General features: G+C 33.0%; 1 protein-coding gene across 2 annotated transcripts in view; it reads right to left on the bottom strand.

Moving 5' to 3' along the window:
• Positions 1 to 19,925, bottom strand: part of LOC146993264 (DNA repair protein XRCC2-like) — a 37,748-nt gene that overhangs the window by 4,156 nt on the left and 13,667 nt on the right. Inside the window, exon 3 of one of the 2 annotated variants that reach the window (XM_085807561.1) lies at positions 1,637 to 1,708. The exons of the other annotated variant lie outside the window; for it this stretch is intronic. Within the exon in view, the coding sequence (XP_085663687.1) occupies positions 1,637 to 1,708 (72 nt within the window). The remainder of the gene's footprint in view (positions 1 to 1,636; positions 1,709 to 19,925) is intronic. 2 annotated transcript variants of the gene reach the window in all.

The raw sequence follows: 19,925 nt of genomic DNA, 5'->3' as shown, positions 1-19,925 counted from the left end.
TCGGTCGTGTTTTTTTACCCATCAGAATCAATTAAATAAATAATATAAAAGAAATTGTACAGATTATTTGAAATTAAAATCCCTGCACATGATTTTATATTTAAAAAAAATTAAGCGACACTTTAAAACTGCCACATTTATTATCAGAGTTAAGAATTTCTGCTCAGTGTGATGGCCTATAGTTTCAAATGTCTGCCTTCGTACAAGATTGTCGCTGTAATTTTAAAAATTCGCTATGTATACAATGAAGTGCCACATCATCTACAGTGGAGTAAATAGGGGTATACAAGGAATGATGACACCTAGGAGCCAAAGGTTTTAAACAGCCCTTAAATGTTCTGCTGAAATAGATTTAAAATGTTGAACTTTTAAATTTAGAAAGGAGATAGAAAATATATTGTTTTTCCAGATATATATATATATATTGTTTCCAAGGAGGTTAGAATATAAGGAGGGAGGGTTCACAGTTTCCTCCACTATCGGGGAATGAAACGCCACCGAACAAGCGGCGTCCATGTTTGTAACTTCAAAACATTGCATTACGGCAGTGAAACGTACGTGTTTTTAAGTTGTTCCGTGCATGTATTTTCCACTAAAAATATGTAAAATTTATAATGAAAAATATGTCGCTAATGTTAGTTTTTTGTTTCAAAGTTATAAAGATGATACCCGTAATTTACTACGTACAGAAAATCATTAAGAAATAGTTTGAAATCTAAATGCATGTGCATAACATTAAAGCCTTTAAAAATAGAATTTGTTTAGGTTTTATTAGCAACCTGTTGGGTGTACTTTCCAGTTTTTCCTGTACTTTCCAATCAGAAATATCACTTTAAGTGATATTTCTGATTTATTCACACTATTGTAACTTATTAAAGAATCATTTAAAATATGTATATTTAACCTGAAATTAATAGCAGATAATTATCTAAAAAAATATTCACAGGTTGCATTTTTTTAAATGAAAGTTTTAGACTCTTTTCACAATTAACAACCTTATAACAACAAGAAAATAAATATTAATAAAATAAAACAGATTTATGTGAATTCAGTGATTTGAGTTTATGCGCGTTTCATATTTACGAATCTCAAAGAAATTGCCTTGAATTAAGCTAAATTAGAGAAATATACCTATATTTTTGGATACATCTTTCCACATGTTCAGTTGTGTAAATATTTTACTTACTTTTATCGCTATTCTGCCCGCAAATTTGTAAATTTGTGCAAAAACATTTTAACAACAGAAAAGTTAGTTTATCTTGATCAAATGCACAAATTATATTCTTAACAGTTCAAAAACTTTAAATTGAATAATAATTAATACATAAAGAAAAGCATTACTTTATTTAACACCTTTAAAAACCATAAAAATAGTAACAATTGGTGTTTTACTTTTCATGAAAATTATCAAACGAATTACATAAAACGTCCAAATTATACAGTTTAAATCCTAGCATACATCATTGTATGTTAAGAAACAAAGATACCAGCTATAAAGAGAAACATTAAAATGTATTTAACATATTTTGATTATTATTAAGTCCCTTTTTTTACATCTGGAAAGAAAACAACATGACATTGTGATATTTTTTTCCATAGTTATCAAATTACATAAAAAAAGAAAATCAATACTTACGCGTGAAAAGTAATCCCAGGAATCTTTTTCAAAAATCTGTTTGTGCATCCACATACAACACAAGCTGACATGCTTCAAAAAGAAAAGAAAAAAAAGTATTGCAATTACAAGACTTCCTTGCACAAGTCACAGCGATAACAGGAACATGGCCGCGAAGCCTCACTGTTTGAGTTGAACCTTCCCTCCTTCTATTCTAACCTCCTTGATTGTTTCTGGTTTAAATCATTCCAAAAGGGGCAGAGGTTTATGCAGTTATAGCTAGGGGAAATATGGGGCCCCTTAAGCTGCTTTCGTTTCAGTTTCTTAACCTTCGTTATAGCTTCGTTTTTGTGTACTTCCCAGATGGGTTTTTATAAATTACAAAATTTATTATATTGTATATATAACTACCACTGCATACTTATAAGTTTTTAAACATTTAATGTAGAATTTATGTTGATTTTATTTTGCCCAATTTTAATACAGTTTTGAAGTACGATAGTCTTGTTACTAGGATAGCATGAATCTGCTAATACAAGTTTAATACATTTCTTAACAAATGTTTCTCTTATTCATGTAATATAATATATAAATCATAAAATAAGTTTTCTTAAAAATAAATTATGATTGTTTATTGGAATTTAAAACAATTCTGTATCTGTATGTTAGTATTAAAAATAAAATAATAATAAATTTTTAATGAAGCATTGATTTTAGACTTAACAATTGTAAATATATATATAGTATACACACACATGAATAAATGGAAATGCAAGCTACTTTTTCTTACAAAGCCGTCCATGAATATATATACTTCCCTTTAGGCTGATAGCTTTCGCATGCTTTGCCACATTCTATCAATCCAAATGATGCAAATATGCAGAAAATTTTACTTTCTTTGAAAGTTAATGCAGGAAATAAAATTCAGTGCATTTGTAAACTACATTAGTTCTCTTATAGCTTGGCATTTAATTGTCCAATGATTTACTAGTCCAAACTAATGCAGAATTCAGATATCGTTCAAATAAAAGAAAATTAATAAGGTCTGATTTTTAGACGTATATATGAAGATTTATTTTTTTAAATATTATTTTAAGTCAAATAAATTAATTTCAAATTTAAGTAAGTATTCATGCCTTTCAGTAGCATTATTTTTGGAAATCTTAAATTAAATAACTAAATGCAATATTTCTTGTTATTAAAAGTGTGGTGTGTATTTAATTATGGCAAAGCACACTAGGGCTATCTGCCTAAGGGGAGGGATGCCTTTCGTGGAGGACTTTCTAAGGGAAACTGGCTCGTATACACGTTACACATGGGGGAAACCACGAAAACACCCATGCAGCCAGCCTGTTCGCGGGATTCGAACCTCGGACCGAACTACCAGTGTTCAGCTCGGCCGCTGGTGGGCCCTTGTTATTAAAAGAAAAGCAATGTTATGAAAGACTAGCGAAGTGGATTTGCAAGTTCTAATTACGAAAGGTCCCATGCTCTAAGGGGTCATTTTTAAAAATATTTAATTAAAAAAAAGGTATTTAACGTAAAACTTCCAACTTCACACATGTGGAATATTAATTCTATATATTTTATCTCATTTTATTGATTAATTTCATAGCATTTCGTGTGACACTAGTAGAAATTATTTATTAAATTTTATGCAGTTTCTGATTTATGTTTTGGTTTTGTTATTAATTACGTTAGGTTACATAAGATTTAAAATTATGTAAGGTACAAAAACCTTCTGCATCTATTAATATATGCTGAAGTGAATGAAATTATGCCAGTGAAATTTTTTAAAATCAAAAGCAAATTTCTGTGTAAAATTAAAGTTATAAATTCTAAATGCAAACAAAGGAATGAATTTGAAAGTTATCAAATAAACCAAAGTGTTGGTAATTTTTGCAGAAGAATTTTTATACTGTGCAGAATGGGAATACGATGTTTGGTTTTTGTTAGTATTAATTATTACAATTAATTTGGACCAATACAACTGAAGTATTGCAACTTAAACATGTAATTTAGCTTAAAATTTATTTGAATTTAATTTTCTAATTTATTTTGATCATGTATATTTCATATGTCATAAGTCTTTAAAATGAACTTAATTCTCATCCTATTTATTAACACAATTTTTTTAAAGAAGAAAAAGTCACATTTGTTTTGCTAGGTTGCACACGAAGATACATGCCTCTCTATATATAGAGAAAGAGGAGTTATGTTTACTTGCAGACTTTTTTTCCTCTTTTTGACTAATATTATAGTATGAAAATCAAGGGGGAAATTAAGCAATCAATTTAATTTTGAAGGATGTGATTACAGTAAGACCATAGCCAATCAAAAATATTCATGAATGAACTACTGGCAACTATCATAGTATTATTATATAAAAGAAACCTACATTCCAATAAGAATGCTTAGTAACATTAACATTTCAGTATCTGATAATAATAATTTTCATTCCTACTTCCCTATGCCTTGAATTTCATTCTTATTATTTCCCACTGCTATTCCCTAGCCCTCAAAGCATTTAATGCATCTGGAACTGCAATTTGTGTCGTCTTCTACAGCATGCAAGTTATCACCACTCAGTTTGTACTACCACAAGCAATGATCTTCAGAATTACCGTATTGTGGTGCATATTCCACCCCATCCAGCTTTAGAACCATATTCTGAAAATTAAAAAAAAAAAAAAAAAAAAATGCATAATTTTCCCCCTTTTAATGCATTTAGAAAATGAATATCCCAAGATTTTAAAAGGGATTTATTGACATAATGATTGTTTTCATCATACTAACAAAGGCAAACTTTTGTACACTAAAGGCCCCGTTGAACCTTTCTCTTTTAACTGTTGAATATTATGTCAGCCTAATACAAAAAATGATCTATGATAGTGAAAGCAAATACCAACTGCCATTCACTGTGCAATTTTGCCATATCAGCTGAATATTCACCTCCTCTAATTATTTATGTATGGTTTGAGGCCTAAGGAGTTGCAAGAACAACAATGAGAATGAGAGAAATTCAAATTATAAAGAAATAAGATAACTTATTAGATGTTGCAATTATGTGTATTGTTATTGAAATAGAGGTTTCTTTTAAAGAAATAATATTGTGATAGTAGTAGTTTATCCATAATTACTTTTCATTTGTTATATTCCTACTGTGACTGTGTCCTTTGGAAATTAAATTATTCGTTTAATTTTTTCCTCTTAATTTTCGGAAGATAAAATTAGTAAAAATAAGTGGGAATATGGCATCAAGAGCATTAGATATCCCCATTTTCTTGAAGCTGTTCACTATTATTGTTTCATCAATAATAGGCCATGCACCCAAAACCCACTAGCAAATCAGTTAGTAAGATGAAAACGACCACTATGTGGACGAAAAATTTAGGGTAACTTGTTTTGTGAGCACCTTAAGGAAGACAAACATTACCTAAATCATTAAAACAATTTCAGAATCCTGTTGCTAAAAGAAAGCTAGGGGGAAAATGTTGTCCGAGTCCCAGTGATTCATTTGGACCAATATGAAATATTGTTTTAGAAATTTAAGGTAATAAATATAATATTTTTCAAATGCTTAAACAGTTTGAGAAATTTATTCAAGTTCTGAATTCTGAATATAAGTATACTGTATATTATATTTAATAACTATGGTGGCTTCCTTTATGACAAGATTTGCATATTGGCTGTTTTTGTACAATGAACCTTCTCTAAGCTAGCTATGCGTGATTCCTGAAGATTTTGATCTTCAATGATAGTGGGCATCTTAGAGAAGTTATGTTTACTAATTAGTTATTTTATGAGGAATGCTGGTTAAATTTAAAAAGTAATTGACTGAGGTAGCTTGTCGTAATGAGACGGTTCACTGTAATTCAATTTTTTAAAGTATTTAAGCTGTTCCTAATTACTTAAGATATTATAAAGAAATATGATTAAAAGTGTTATATAAGCATATGTTTAAAACATCTATTAAAATAATTTTTATAAGCTTTTTAAGAGCATGATTATGATTTTAAAAGAACTGTTTTTTTCTTTATTTAGGAGACATGGTTTACAAAGAGGGGGAAAACCATTCATTTTTTCCAAGCAGTCGAAACGAATTTTTATGAAATGTTATATTGTGTTATTTTTTAATTAATTCTTTTTTCAGGTTTTATGTAAAGTTTATGAATTAAGTAATAAATTATTTTTACTTCTGTATTTTAATTAGATATTATTTGCTTCATAATGTTTCACAATAAAATTATAAATTCAATAAACTTATTAATTAACATGCTGTAATATATATATATAGAGAGAGAGAGCATAAAGTTTGTTTTCTGTTGTCACATGTATATTTCACAATTTTGTATGCAAATCTCAAAATTTATAATAACTAGGAATACTTTTTAGTATCACTTTCTAAAAGGTAAATATTAAGCTTAGGTTTATTACATATCATGTTTGTAAAAAATTATAGGTAAAATTAAAATGCATTAAATTTTAAGCTAAACTGAAATATTAATTTTTGAAACAAATTTGTTACAGGCATAATTGTATTAAGCATCAAGAATTTTAATGGAAGCAAGGCTTTAAAAATTAAGGTCAGTTGGTAAAGTTTTATGCTTATTCAAAAAGCATGATATTGGGATTTTAATGAAAGACTTCTATCTGTTAATTCAAAGGAAATTATTTGAAAGTAAAGTAAAAACGTTATGCAGTTACCATCTATTATTTCAAACAATAGTAGACTGCTGACAAACACTGAGTGCAGATAAGAATAAAAAGATTAGTTGGACGTTGTAATTCAAGTGTATGAACACAATTCTGAAATCCTTGTAGTAACAAAATGAAGTTCATTGCTATGCTGAATTCTTTAATTTACTGAAAATGTCATTTTTTAGAAGGAGAGAATATAATATTTTTGAAACATGAAGAACAGCTGTTCTGAGTTCTTCATAGAAATATTTCACAAAATGTCTTTTACTGTAATAATATGATCATATGAACATGCAACACGTTTACTCATATAAGTCAAATCTAAGGCAACATGTGTCTATTTTAGCTAAAATTACTAAAAAGAAAGTTCTAGAACATATCTTATTAATTGACACTAAATCATGCAAATAAAACATACTTTTTTTTTCAGCTATTTTACAGGGCAAATATAAATTCCAGATGCCTTCCATTATTTTATGTAAAGGATATACATGAGATTTAATGTAAGGAGTAGCGTATCAATTTGAACTTTTAAATTAATCGAAATGATAATATGAAAGGCCTTTCAATAATATCAGACATAAGTTTCTCTTCATACAGCAAAAATACTCTGCAACCGAATAATGTTACTTTTTGAAAAAGAACACTAAATGCTGTTGAAAGCACATTTTTAAAATTATTGCTATTCTGAGGTCAAATTGGCTAACTTAAAAAGCCAAACTATTATGCTTCACTTGCATATATCTGTATAATGGTATCTGTATGTATGTATATATATATATATATATACACATACAGATATCATTGTTTTACTCAAAACATATTGATTTCAATATGTTTTATAATAATAAGCATCATTTTAGACAAAAAATCTATTACTTTTATAGACATATATCCTTTAGTGTTTCATCTATGAAAAATATATTCTACACACATAATTACTTAATGGGATATTAAAAGGAAATAATCTGAAACCTATAGATATAACAGATACAGAAACAGATACAACCATTAGAATTTTACGAAAGAAAAGTATCTTCTACTCACATAATAACTTGCTATAATTAATACAAGCAAATAACATGTAATGGTTACAGATATACTGTTGAGATTTTACATGAGAAAAACACGTTCTTTTTACATAATTATTTACTGTAATAATACTGTTGCGTGCGTACGGGTTCGTTATGAAATGAATGCACAAGTCCGATGAAAAATGAACAAAAATTTATTATTATCACAACAAAAATGCTTAAATTTTCTCAAATTATCATGCAGTATTATAATATCTCACAGTACTTATCTTTTAACTACTCAAATGTCCAATAGAACGTAATTCAAAACAGCTAAAGAACGCTAATCCGCGAATTCGCTACAATCAACAACAGTAGTTTTCTAAACAACAACAAACTAAGCAACTACTAAAACTGAGATGTTTTCCTCCTTTTATAAGATTTTAAAATCATGCGCTAGAATTTTCCAGTACTTTCTCGAAATCAAAAAGAGATATTTATTTATTTAATGCACGCGCTCTTGTATGTTCAATTTTCCGGCTTAGCTTTCTTTTAATATTCGTCACGCGCTGCACTGCTCGAGAAATAAAACCATTTAATTTATAATTGAACTAACATTAGCTTTTTAAATACCAAATTCGTAACACTGCCCCCTTCCCAAGGACTGCACGTCCCGGGCAGTACAATCCCTGGACAGGAAGCTAAACTTACAACTGTGGCATAATTGCAACTGAGGCATAAACATTACATTACAATATCAAACAACATAAACAATAAATGCAATAACTAACTTAAACAAATCAAATGCTATCAAATACTAAATACAAAACAAATACTAAATACAAATAAAATACTAAATGCAAATCAAATACTAAATACAAATCAAATCAAATACACATTTAAAAACAAAAAGGACCATGGTCTGATACTATTTACAATTATTTACATTACGTACTATGGCCATAGTAATGAGCTAACCTGTCGTAAGAGTTCGAAGACTCACGGATCCGAACCACGGCGTCATTCGTGTTCAGTACTGTATATGGACCATCCGAAGGTGACTGTAATTTAGGACTCAGTCCTTTTCGTTGAATCGGGTTCCACAACCATACCTTGTCTCCTTTGTTGGATCTATGTCTAGTAGCTCTTGTGTTGCATCTGGTCTTCATTTTCTCTGTCGCCAAGTTGACTCGCTTTCGTGCAGAACGGTGCATCCCCTCAAACCGGGCCTGGGCATCTTGGATGTGTTCCTCAGGCGATGAAGGCGCATCCGTAGGGCGACTAAACAGGCGGTCACAAGGCAGACGAAGGTCTCGACCGAAGAGCTTCTGGGATGGAGAATAGCTGGTAGTCTTGAGTTTCTTTTCGACCCTGGTATGATTTCGGCAGCTTCCCAAGCTCGATCTTTCGGACAAGGCGTCGACATTTCCAGGCGAGGATCCCTTTTGAGGATGGATAGTCATGCCATCAGATGCTGAAAGCAGCTTATTGTTTTTGAAATCTAAGGAAAAATTGTATTTCCTTAAAAAGTCCAATCCGAGTATGCATGGATCTGTAATATCCGCCACATATGCCGTGTGATGGTAGGCGGCACTTCCAAACGTGATGTTAACGTTTAACTTCCCAGTTATGTCGATCTTGTCACCAGACGCAGTCTGAAGGGTAACACAGGATGGCGTCCAAATAAGTTTATCTTTAAACTGTTCAGCTAAATCTTTCCTAATGATGGTAACATTAGCTCCTGTGTCAATGATCATATTGCAATGAACTCCATCGATATTCCCATTGATGGACAGTCCGTTATTGTTGCCACTCACTATAGAGATCTTAAGCGCTTTAAAACAGGGTTTTTCATTATCTGGCAACCTCCGTTCCTTGATATGGTCATTAATTTCTTTCCTGCGTCGTTGCTCAGAAATTGTCTCAATTTTCGTACCCTGGGGTGTTCTGCAATTCTTTCGTACGTGGCCTTCAGCTCCACAGTTCCAGCACTTTGGTTTCTTGTCAGTCCTTTTCCTTCCCGTGGCATTTAATTGTCTGTTTAAATCGTATGCCTTATTTTCCGTGCTCTGGGGAGTTCTGCAGTTCCTTCGTAGGTGGCCTTCAACACCGCAATTCCAGCACTTTAGGGTCGGTTTTGTTTCACCACTATTCCGTCTTAAAGCATTCACTGGTCTTGTCAACTCATCCGTTTCATTATCCGTGCCCTGGGGTGTTCTGCAATGCCGTCGTAGGTGACCTTCAGAACCACATCTCCAACATCTTACAGCCACTTTGTTCTCACTGCTACTCCGTATCAAATCTTCGACTTGTCTGGCTAAATCATCTAAACGAGCCATCAGTTGATCCACTGGCTCATGGACTCGCACAGCTCTAACTGGGTAGCGGTCTCGACGAGTGGCTTGCTGGGCTGCCTCAAATTTCATGGCGTACACTAGAGCACTTTTTAAATCTTTTACATCCGCCATTCGTAGAGCTTTCTGTATTTCAGTATCTCGGATGCCGTCGATAAAGTATTGCAAGGACAGGATTTCCCTTGTTTCTGTCGGGCATTCCGAAAAGGCGAGATGGGACAGCCTTTCAACATCCGCGGCGAGCTCCTGAAGTGTTTCGGTAGGCTTCTGTTGACGAGATTTTAATTGGAGCCTGCTGTAGTCTTTTAAACACTTCTCCCCAAAGCGCAACTCCAAGGCGCCGGACAGAGCTTCGAAATCTAACCTTTTGTTTTCGGGAAGAGTCTGAAGGATATCCGCTGCGTCGGCTCTTAGAGAAGCGGCGAGATGACAGGCCTTAGCTTGGGAATCCCATCCATTCGCATCCGCCACGATAGAAAATTGTGTCTTATACACCTGCCAGGAGGTCTTCCCATCATATGTGGATAGCTTCAGAGATGGACGAGCAGGCATTGGTAAGAATTTAAAATCATCACTCCTGCTCCCTGCCGATGCTACGAATTTCTTTAAAGTATCCATTTCTTTGGCAACTGCAGAAACTCTCTCATCAATTTGTTCTTTTACAGAAGAAACTCTTTCTTCTATTTCTTCTTTCACCGAAGAAACTCTTTCTTCAATATGTCCAACTTTATTTTCAACTGCGTCAATTCTGCCTTCCATAGCTTCAAATTTATTTTCTATTATGCAAGTAATTTCTCTTTTCATTTCTTCTTGACCAGCTTGAACGGCTTTCATTTCGTCCTTAACGGATTCCTGGCCCAATTTCATTTCTTCTTTAAATGATGCTTGGCCAGCTTCCATCTTTTCTTGGAATGCAGCAAAAGCACTAATGAGCTGTCTCAATTGTTCTTCCATCGCTCTTGTTATTGGCATTCAAACCCCACTCCTGACACCAAAAATTGTTGCGTGCGTACGGGTTCGTTATGAAATGAATGCACAAGTCCGATGAAAAATGAACAAAAATTTATTATTATCACAACAAAAATGCTTAAATTTTCTCAAATTATCATGCAGTATTATAATATCTCACAGTACTTATCTTTTAACTACTCAAATGTCCAATAGAACGTAATTCAAAACAGCTAAAGAACGCTAATCCGCGAATTCGCTACAATCAACAACAGTAGTTTTCTAAACAACAACAAACTAAGCAACTACTACAAACTGAGATGTTTTCCTCCTTTTATAAGATTTTAAAATCACGCGCTAGAATTTTCCAGTACTTTCTCGAAATCAAAAAGAGATATTTATTTATTTAATGCACGCGCTCTTGTATGTTCAATTTTCCGGCTTAGCTTTCTTTTAATATTCGTCACGCGCTGCACTGCTCGAGAAATAAAACCATTTAATTTATAATTGAACTAACATTAGCTTTTTAAATACCAAATTCGTAACAATACAATCAAATAATCTGTAACCACTACAGATATATTGTTTGAGATTTTACATGAGAAAAACATGTTCTTTTTATGTAATTTTTTTTCTGTAATAATACACGCAAATAATCTGTACCCATTACAGATATATCGTATGAGATTTTACATGAGAAAAACATGTTCTTTTTACATAATTATTTGCTGTAATATTACATGCAAATAATCTGTAACCATTACAGATATATCGTTTGGGATTTTACATAAAAATATGTTCTACTTACGTAACTATATGCTGTGATATTACAAGAAAAAGATCTGTAACCATTACAGGCAAAATTCATGTAAAGTTACAAAGAATACACCTGTTACTGTTACCCATGGCATCCCAGTTTCCAAGAGTTTTCTTAGTAACCTTACAGATTTTTTTTTACAGTGTATGAGCCCTGGCGCTGGTTCTGGGTTTATGTGAATAACAAATCAGTTATTCTTAATTCAAATAGCCCTAAATGTAATCTTATCTATGAGTATCATCAACAAAATCTATTTTTAGCATATGGAAAAAAATGTTTAGTAAATTTTTCCTCGTCAACATTTTTTTAGGGCATTTAACTTAAATCTGTAATCATCGCCAAGCATCAAAGTTGCCATACTCTGTTATTCAATTATTAATACAAGAAATGTTTAAACATCACTGCATGAGCCTTTATCCAAGTTGTTGTGTTGATAAACATGCAGTGATGAAAACAAAATAAAATAAAATAATGATTTGCCAGGTTGGCGTCAGATCAACAATGTATCTATGTGGAATGTTTCAGTTTGAGATGCGCGTTGGGCAGATATGCAGCAAACGGAGCCAAATTACTGATAGTACAAATTTATGCTAAAATGATTGTTTCTTCAACGACAAGGTATTTTACTTAATGTCGAAATGAAATTAAGAATCAGGACTCTCCAGATGCTTTATTATGCGCGGAGGAGGGAATCAAATGCGCATGTGTAAAGCCTAAAAGAAAAAAGTTGGTGGTTTTGAGGTCCGGATTTTAGATTATTCCGGATAATGGGCGTCTGGATTTTGGACTTTGTACTGTAATACTTACTTATTAATTTTAAAATAATAGATAAAATACGCTACGTTTTCTTAAAAGTTGCAGGTTCCCCCATTCATTTATTATTAAATCATGAAGAAAAACTATGACATCAATTATCTTTTCTTTATCTGCATACTAAGTGGAAGAATTCTATTACTCTTCCTAAAATAACAATAATAACAGCTTTTTAAAGTTAGGGAGAAAAATACTTTGGCGTAGTTTTGAATACACATGACAATTTTTTCCCCCTGCAGCTAAAGAAGAGGAACTTATGTTTGACTGCCCTTGAAATCGGTAGTTTTATCCAACACAGATTTCTTTCTTTGACTTAATTGTAAATTTTACATTGGCGTGTTTTTCCTCTAACTTGATATAACAACAGATACTTTTAAATAATTTTCTAACTTCTACTCACATCAATACACCTATATTACATTTAAATAAATACAAGATCGTTGTCTTAAGTTTGACAAAATAACTTTGCTCACAATATCAAAAGAGAATTACTTAATTTTTTAAAAGAGAGGCAAAGGAGGAATGTCTTTTTATGTGATATTATTTTGACGTTTCATACGATTGTGAATTATCTAAAATGCTGAGCTAGCTTTGTTTTTTACAAACTACCAATGCATTCTTGTTTATTTTTACAGTTAGGGCATTGAGCAACCATGAAGACGCCTATGCAGCCAGCCCGTTCACAGAATTAGAACCTCGGACTGAACTAAGAGTGTTCAGGGACTTTACCGCTCGCTGCTGGTGGGCTGTTTAGCAATATTTACATCGTCAATATACGAGTTCTATTTTAAAACCATTCGTATCTGATTTATTATTCCTAAGAACGTTCTATGACGCAAAACAAAACAAAAAAATTAATAAATAAGTAATATTTGTATGTAAATTATTGTAAACGTCTTTGTTTTTAACTTCATCTTGCAGCTACAACACCTTATGTTTCGATTTTCATGAAGTTTGCAAACTTGGAGGAAAATTATTAGAAAGTACAGGGTGTTTATAAAGTCTTGGACCCATTTTGATGTTTAATAACTCATAAAATAATAAAGGTATATTAAAATTAATAACATAAATGGATAGATAGACTCAAAAAGTTTCATAACCCTTGTCAATGAACTTCCACGTGTGCCCCCTTCGTCGCACGGATAATATCAAGTCTATATTCATTTTCACACCAGGTACCGGCAAGCATGTCGGCATCCACAGAGGCTATTGCAGTTTAATTCTGGCTTTTAGGTCATCAATGTTCGACACACTCCTCCTGTAAACATTGTCCTTTACAAATCCCGAAAGGAAAAAGTCCGTAACATTGCAATAGTTGCCAAAAACAAAAGAGAGAAAAATGCAATTCATAAGCAGATGATAGAAAAGAACAGATATTTGGACTGGAAAATGAAATTATCTGAAATTAACCACACATGCAGATGATATTTACAAAAGTAAAGATATTCAAACCTGAAAAGGAAAATATATAAGTTATTCCATCAATAAATGCCATAAGTTTGTTTATAACTTCATTATTTTATGAGTTTTTAAACATCAAAATGGGTTCAGGACTTTATAAACACCCTGTATAATCACAAATTATAGATACGCAGTGGCAATCTGGTTCTTTCTGTAAACTTTATTAATTAAAAAAAAAAAAAAAAAAACACCCACCCAACCCCTCCTCTTATGTACTCAAAACTCAAACTGTACTCAAAAACAAAGCGAACATTCTTGTTGCAAAAATTGGTAACTAAGGATATTCATCTTTTGACAACGGCTAGTAAGGGTTAATCAAATTTGTATCTTAAAACCTGAACAAGATTTGTACCACAGTGTAAAATAACTTCAATTCTAAATTTTCCAAAGTGTTACGTTCGTTTTTGGCAATGAAAATAACGTTAAATTGTACTCTAAACCATTAAAATCTTAAACTTTTTCTTCAAATTCTTGTCATAATAATGCTAATTAATTTACATCAAATGTATTCACAGGCAGCATAAAATTACTTCAAGGGTCGCATGTGACCCGTGGGCTGCCAGTTTGATTTTAACACTGCTTTACTAGAAAACAATATATGTGATTAAAATTAATTTCGGATGTCCACATTGCTAGAATATCGCTTTGCAGCAGAATGGAACTACAGTTTTAAACAGGCGAAGTCAGAGCAAACGCAACATAGCGACGTCAGACTACTTCCTGTTAACTCCAACTATAAGGATAGCGTCGCGTTGGCAAGGAGTCACACAAAGGAATAACCTAGCCCTTCTCTTTAACCCTGATTTAATAGTACAGTCATATTTTGTAACTTTGGGATTTCTCACAGCCTGTCGCCACATAGGACTCAATCAACCATAGTTTCCACATCTCCTGTGGTGAATCCAAAGAGATTTTAGACTTTAACATGGAAGCTAATTGTCCTCAGGGAGCTCGCCATCCTGCAAGAACTGCATTTGAAACAACCACCATTAAAGTCGGCAATGATTGCATTTTAAACATGGACTATCACCAGATGCTGGCAAAAAGAAAATGCTTTATCATATTATAAGAATAGTATATAGCACTGTTTTCTTTTCTATTGATGCATACCACAGTCAGACTAAGTCGTTTTCGTTCGCTTATTTTACCTCAACAGGCAATGAGTTGGGCACAAGGATACATGAACTCTATACTGACAGTCGTTCACAATCAAATGAATTGCTTGTTTGGCGATAGTTCTTAAGTTTAATTAAAAATTTTTCATAAATCATAGACAATTTTTGTGAGCATTTTGTGTTGACTATTTTTGTGACTTTTTAGTGCTTTATTATAATAAAAGGATAGGTAGTATATTTAAATTTAAAAACTAATTGCATTGACCAAAATTTACTTTTCTAATGTTTCTTTATAAACACTTACCCTCTTTTTACAGTTTGAGAAAATATCCTCAAAACAAAGAAAAAAATGAAAAGTTGGAAAAAAATGAAAATATAAAAATAGAAGTTTAAATGAAAAATGGAAATTCTGTGGGTTTTTCCCTTCACTTTTGTAAAAGACAAAGCCGTTTGTCTTTTATGCTTAGATTCAATATCCATTTTAAAAGAATATATCAAACAGCATTTTGAGGAAAAAACATGATACAAATTATAAAAACGTCCTAAGCCATGTGTAGAAAGATAAACTGAATGAATTAGGAGAAAAGCTTAACAACAAAAGATGTATAAAGCTCAATATTTTTCATCAGATTTGGCAGCGAAGGCTATTTACACTGTTAGTCAAATTTCAGACAACCATGAGCTGTGATATTTAATACGAGCTGTGAAAACAGCTCTTACAAATATCAAATATATAGGAGGACTTAATTTCAATTTTAATAAAACTGAAGAAATGGGCTCATTGATGCCAATGACAGGAACTACAACAGGTAAAGACCTATACAGAGAACTAAAATTGCTGTTGGACAACTTATCAATTCCACTCGAAAAGATTGTTAGCATACCAACTGATGGAGTATGAGCAATGACAAGCATGAATGTAGGAGTTACAGGCATGTTATTTCATGACAGGGAGAGAAATATTCGTTATTCATTACATAATTCTACTAGAGAATCTCTGCACAAAAATTTACCATCCTGTGATAAAACATTAATTTTTTCAAACCTCAAGCATTAAATTACGGCAAATTTAAAGAATTTAAAAATGATCTGAAAAATGAATATAATGATGTGATTTATAACACAGAAGTACACTGGTTGAGTAGCTGTTTTGTGCTAAAAAGAGTACATAACTTCAAAAATGAAATTCAATTACTTGCGGAAATAAATGTATATCTATTTCCCTAATTCAACGACAAATGAATATGTGATTTTGCCTTCTGTGTTGATATAACTCAGCCTCTGAATAAATTAAATATGGAACTGCAAAGAAAAAGCCAGTTTATACATAATGTATTTGACAAAATTAAAGCTTTTGAAAGTAAACTTAATATTTGGAACAAACATCTATCATCAAGCATTATGTCATATTTTCAATATTTGAGAAAAGAAAATCTTTCAGAAACATGAAAATATGCCCAGCAAACAAAAAAATTAATAACTGAATTTGAATCAAAATTTTAAATATTTAGATGGGGGGGGGGAATCCTTAGTTTTAATATTTCTTCTTCGGCATTTAACAAAGATCTCAAAACAGTTCTGGATGATTTGCAAATAGAATTGACAGATTTACAAAACAATGATTACAGAAATAAATTGCATGATTTACAAAAAATTTCCATAATTAGTCATTCAGGTAATGCAAATCATAATTCTTTTTGGAAGCATGCAAAGATAATAAATAAAACGATTGCTAACTGAGGCTAAATGATGCATAACTGGAAAGCTGCATACGAGTTGCTGTGGAACTTGGTTTGGTTTATGTAATTATGGCAAAGCCTTAAGGGCTATCTGCCTTAGGGAAGGGATGCCTTTATGGAGGACTTTTTAAGGGAAACTGGGTCATATCAAAGTTACACATGGAGACAACCATGAAAACGCCTATGCAGCCAGCCGGTTCCCAGGATTCGAACCTCAGACCGAACTGCCAGTGTTTATAGTGACTTCCTATATGTTTTTACCACCAATCCTCGAATTCCATATCACAGATTATGTTCTTACTGCATTAATATAAATATTAACAAGACATAGTGCACAATAAAAATTATGCTTTATTTCGGAACTTCGCGCACACTGCCCGACAGCCTGCCTGTTTCGCTCTGCTCGCTACTCGTAAGAAATTTCTCCTCTAGGGTTGCCACACTTATCGGAGGGTGCAAGGTGCGCTCCTTATCGCCATCACCACATGTTCAGTGACTTTCCAGCTCGGCCACTGGTGGGCCAGTGTGGAGCTTGGAACTTCTCATGTTGGCATGCAGCTATTTTAAAGTAGCTCTTTCCAGCTCCTTAGAGAGTCTCCAAAGGGCATGAAGAAAGTGAGAGTTCCTTAAATGAATTTCCCAGGGAAAATCACAGAAATAAGGTAGCAAGCGAGGACACTTTATCCTCCATAAAATAGAAAATGTCGGCAAGAAATGGAAGCAGCTGGCAGATGTGGTTCTATCTGTTGGTCGGAAAGGAGAAGATAATCACGGGGCAGGAGGGGCAAGAACAGTGCTGGAATCATTGGCTGGCGAATCAGGAAGGTTGAAGTCTTGTGAGTTGTGTCAGCAAATCCGCGGTATGAGAAAATTAATTTCTCACTGTAATTCCATGAGAAGATGTGGAAATTAAAGCAAACATGTGAAAATATATAAGTAATTCATTTGTATAATCTGATAAGCAGCATATGGTCTGATGTTATAGTCCTCTGGTAAAGCTTGGAGATTGTGAGGAACATTTGCAGTTGGGCAGGCAGATGATTTCTTGAATAAGTTATCATCAAGCTCAATTCAGAAGTCAAACAATACAAATCAGCATTATATTTGCAAATTTTCACAGGACTAGTTCCGATAGTTTTGCCGAACCATCACCATCATCTTCAGCTGCCAAAGAGCAAATGAACGAGATAAGATAAATAAGAAGATAAGAATGGCTGAACAGGAATTAAGCTACTGATGACATCTATTGATAAAACAAGAATACTAAGACATAATTTCTTTAAAGGCTGAAAATAAAGATTGGCACCCATTTTTCTGCACCCAAAATTATTCAAAAAACATCTTTCATTGGTGAATCAGAATTTCTAGAGGCGTTTCACATTAAAAAAAATCTCTGTTCTAGTTGACCCTAATTCCACATCATCTTCAAGCCTTTAAGGATAACAGGGTTATGTTTTAGTTTCTTTGTTTCATCAATAGATGACATCAGTAGCTTAACTCCTATCCAGCCATTTTAATATTATCTTATCGCTATATCTTATCTTGTTCATTTGCTCTTTGGCAGCTGAAGATGATGGTTCAGTAAAAAAATCAAAACTAGTCCTGTGAAAATTTGAAAATATAATGCTCATTTTTGTTGTTTGACTTCTAAATTAACATTTGTTCAGCATGTTATTTTTACCTATATCATTAAGCTTGTTAAGATAATCTCGAACAAAATCCAATTTCAGATCCTGATGCGGACAATTGTTCCGGACAAAAAATAAAGAGCTCCTGTGATGAAACGCAGGAGCTTGTTCTGAATACTCTGAAGCTGTTGAATGCTCCTGTCTGTGGCATAGGCCTATGCAGGTGAAGCATAGGAAAGTATGGGGTAACTGAAATATAAATTATTCGTTTTCAGTTTAGACTACGTTCAGATGTGTTAGAGAGCAGGGATTTTAATTTCAGGATGATTTGCAGAGATTTTCCTTTAATATTTTTAATGTGATTTGTCCAAGTGCAGTTAGAATTCAGGATAACTCCTAGGTATTTAGCCGTGGAGACGAACAGAACACTGATATTGAAGAGGGTGATCTTAGCAACAACGGAGATACGTTTCTTGAACTTACTGATGAGAACTACTTCAGATTTCACAAGGTTGATACTGATTTTCCAGGTATGACACCAGGCTCTTATGGCAGTGGTCTGGTTTTGAATACGAATGATGGCTTCGTTAGGCTGCCTTGACTTGATGAGAACAGCCGTGTCAGTCGCGCAACATGAGAGAAGCATGTTACAATCACCTGAGTGATTTGGAAAGTTGTTTATGTAAATAATATAAAGGATAATAAGGAGTACTAAAATAGACCCCTATGGAATTTGAGCACAAACGTTCTCATGAGGAGGTGAAGAATTACAGTGCCTGAAAGTAAAAGTCCTGTTTTCCAAGAAGGATTTAAGAAGCAAGATAATTTCACGTGGTAGGTTTATATTAATCAGCTTAAAGATGAGGCCCTCATGCTTGACATGGTCAAAAGCTTTGGCCATGTTAAGCATGAGGATTGCTATATTGAGTTTGTTATGTACAGAGGCACTCACAAGTTATGATGAGTTTTTTAGTTGTAGGTAGTCCTTTTAGAAATCCATACTGGATGTTGCTACTTTCCTGTGAATGGGTTTTATTCCATTGTAAATAATGCATTCCAGCAATTTTGCTAGTGTAGACAAAAGACTGATGGGTCTGTAACTGCTTGGAGAATCAGGGGGTTTCAGTGGCTTGAGAATAATAAAAATGGAGACTTGTTTTCATGTGTCGGGAAAATAGCAGTTCCAAATGCAAGTATTGAAAAATGCTACTGAGTGCAGCAATATAGTTCTGCGAAAGTTGCTTAAGCATGTTATTGGTGATACCATCTAAGCCTGGTGCTTTTCTGGGTGAAGAATATTTAATATCATTGATTTCGGTTGGAGAGGTAAACTGTATGATATTCTTCAGAGAGAGAAAGGAAATCCAATCAGTCACGAAGTTCATAATTTCTTGATCTGAAGCGTTGGCAGCCGAAAAAATGTTTGGCTTGAACTGATTTTCAAAAATGTTGGTGAAAAGCTCTGCCATTTTCTTCATCAATGCAAGCAGTAGTATTCTCATTTCTGATTGGCTGAGAGTAACATTTGGTCATCTTCAATCTTCTGACGTAGTTCCAAAAAGAATCGCCATCTAAATTAAGCTGATCGACTTTACGCTGCCACAGTTGGGATCTGTGCTCGCTAATAAGTGAATTAATTTTTCAATTTAACTGATTAATTCTGGTTTTCAAATAAGGATACCAGGTGCGATTGAAGTTCTTACAAAGGCGATTTTTTCCTT

This window comes from Stegodyphus dumicola, chromosome X1 (genome assembly GCF_044657685.1).
Source record: "Stegodyphus dumicola isolate Sdum_Otavi_A_Nest chromosome X1, ASM4465768v1".
In the NCBI taxonomy this organism is placed as follows: domain Eukaryota; kingdom Metazoa; phylum Arthropoda; class Arachnida; order Araneae; family Eresidae; genus Stegodyphus; species Stegodyphus dumicola.
This window is presented reverse-complemented; position numbering and strand designations above follow the sequence as displayed.